This window comes from Plectropomus leopardus, unplaced genomic scaffold (genome assembly GCF_008729295.1).
Source record: "Plectropomus leopardus isolate mb unplaced genomic scaffold, YSFRI_Pleo_2.0 unplaced_scaffold24961, whole genome shotgun sequence".
Lineage (NCBI taxonomy): Eukaryota > Metazoa > Chordata > Actinopteri > Perciformes > Serranidae > Plectropomus > Plectropomus leopardus.
Genome location: NW_024627114.1, coordinates 1 through 2,674, shown reverse-complemented (window position 1 = coordinate 2,674; position 2,674 = coordinate 1). Strand labels below are relative to the sequence as shown.

Sequence of the window (2,674 nt, the reverse complement as noted above, 5' to 3'; positions counted from 1 at the left end):
TTAGAACTCGTGATTATTTCATTAAAAAATGACATTACCTTAGTAATAAGTTAATACATCAAGTCATTTGGCTGGACAGAACAACCTTTTGAGGTGTTTAGAAATTTCTTTCATTTTGAGCCCATATATGAGCGGATTAAGCAAATTAATACATTACATTAATACATCAAATCATTTTGGCTGGACACAACAACTTCTTCAGGTGTTTATATATTTCTTTCACCTTAAGTCCATAGACAACCGGATTGAAGAGAGGATAATACAAAAATGCTTGTAAAGTCATAATAAAATGTAAATTAGATCCCTTATCCAGTCGAATAATTAGGACATCATAGAGACACAAAGAGGAAAAGCTGATGAGAATTATCAGGTGGGGTGAACAGGTCTGTGCAGCTTTTTTTCGGACATTTCTACTACTTCGATAGGATATTATAAGTATTCTGGTGTATGTAAAAAGTATGAAGAATATAGGTAAAACTGCCACATTAAACAGAGTAACCATATCATTTATATCTCGTACTACTGATGTCACACAGAAGAGATTGTAGTATGAATTATTACAAAATATTGCTTTTAAAGTGAAATGACAGAGTTTCATATTTGCACTCAGTACTGTTGAGACTGCGATCTGACAAGCAGGCAGAAACCAGGCCAGACTCAGGATAATGCTCACTACGGTTTTCGTCATGATAGTTGTATATTGCAGAGGTTTACATATAGACACATACCTGTCATAGGCCATTGCTGCCAACAGCAAGAAATCTGAAGCACTGACTGAGTAATATAGAAAACATTGTAAGAGACAGGCTGAATATGTTATGACCTGTTTTTCAGATAAAATATCAATTAACAGCTTTGGGTACACAGTAGTGCTGGTAATAACAGAGTTCAGAAGCAGGGCTGCTATGAAAATGTACATGGGCTCATGGAGGTTCTTGTGTATCCAAATAAGGTACACAATGATGATGTTAAAGCTTACTGATAGAATATATACTATTAACATATTCAGAAAAATTAAATACCTGTAATTGCCCATTTCATCATACCCATAAAGATTTATATATGTTACATTCAATTCATCAGCCATCAAGAAATTCACAAGTTAAACCCACATAGGCAGATTGTATAACAGGCATAAATAAACGTCTGCTTTGCAGATTAACATTGTATTTGACAGTTTAAGTCATTCACAGATACCTGACCTTTAAATGCACTTGATGTGTGTTCATTCACAGAGATCAGAAACTGAACTGTTTGAGTCAGACGAAATATTTTAAGACATTTCTTCACCCTCTATGGATCTCATTAACTCTTCCAACAAGAGCTGGTATCATGTCAACAACTTCCTCAAACTCTGGAGGCCTGAACCCGCAGGTGTTAAAGTTTGTTTACATGGGTGTATGTAGTTCCCTAACTTTTTTATGCCTCTCTGCTGGTGACAGCTGTGGCCAACTGTTTTTTAGGATTGTCCCTCCCATTCTTGTGAAGGTGATTTCTCAACAGTGCATTGAGGAAATGTCTTCAAATTTGGCACAAACTTGTACTTGGACTCAAGGATAATCTGGTTAGATTGTGGTGGTTGAAAGTCAAAGGCCAACGTTACAGTTACCAGCTCCCTTTCTTTCTTCTGAATGTGATAACTCAAGAATACTCTGGGGAAATTTCAATACATTTGGCACATACAGTAAATCCTTTATGGTCATTGTGACCTTGCATCTGTCCCATCTCTTTAGATTTGGCACAAATGATCAGAATATACTGATCACAAACTGATCAGAATATAGTGGTCAAAAATCACTGTGGTCATTCTGATTCTTGTGAATATGATATTTTAAGAATGGTCTAAGGGGATTTCCTCAAATTTGGCACAAACATCCACTTGGACTCAATTGATTTGATTTTGGCGGTCAAAGGTCATTGTGACCTTGTGTCATGAATGAGTAATCTCAAGAATGCCATGAGGGATTTTCCTCAGTTTTGGCACAAACTTCTACTTGGATTTTATGATGAACTGATTAGATTTCGGTGGTCATAGGTCAAAGGTCAAGATCACTCTGACCTAGTCCTTCTCATTCTTGTGAATAAGATATCTAAAGAACACCTGGAGGGAATTTCCCCAGATTGTGCACAAACATCCGCTTGGACTCAAGGATGAAATGATTTGGTTTTGGAGATCAAAGGTCAAGGCCACTGTGACCTCACAGAAAATATTTTGGCCATAACTCAAGAATTTATGTATCAATACTTACAAAGTTTCACACAAATAACTTATATACATACTTAAGTATAAAATATATAATATATAAAAAGTATAAAATAATGAAGTTATGACATTTCATATCCCAAAGCTCAAAGGTCAACGTCTGACATTGAAATGATTTGCAGAAACATTTTTCTGGTCATTATTTAACATCACATCTCTGGAAATGAAGGGAGACATTCTGTCAGATTCTAAATTGGTGACACTAATCTTGAAACTGTGCTGATTGTAGATATCTTCTGTGCTGCCGGGTTAAAGATGTGTATGAATCATCCATTTTTTAGAATTTGTAGCATTTTGCAACATCCATATCTGAAGTATTGTGAACACTGTCATAGCTACATATGAATTGGACAGACATGGATGCAAACTGTAAATATAGCTTGACTGGTTTGTTGAGGTATTAAAACTGTG

The 2,674-nt window shown here is 35.6% G+C and overlaps 1 protein-coding gene across 1 annotated transcript; it reads right to left on the bottom strand.

The window, feature by feature from the left end:
- Positions 1 to 166: 166 nt before the first annotated feature.
- Positions 167 to 1,087, bottom strand: LOC121966537 (olfactory receptor 6N2-like). The gene has a single exon (XM_042516617.1). The coding sequence runs from the start codon at positions 1,085 to 1,087 to the stop codon at positions 167 to 169; it is 921 nt and encodes a 306-aa protein (XP_042372551.1).
- Between the last annotated feature and the right edge of the window lie 1,587 nt (positions 1,088 to 2,674).

Coding starts and splice junctions, on each gene's coding strand:
- LOC121966537 (XM_042516617.1), bottom strand. CDS start 1,087: ATGGCTGATGAATTGAATGTAACATATATAAATCTTTATGGGTATGAT.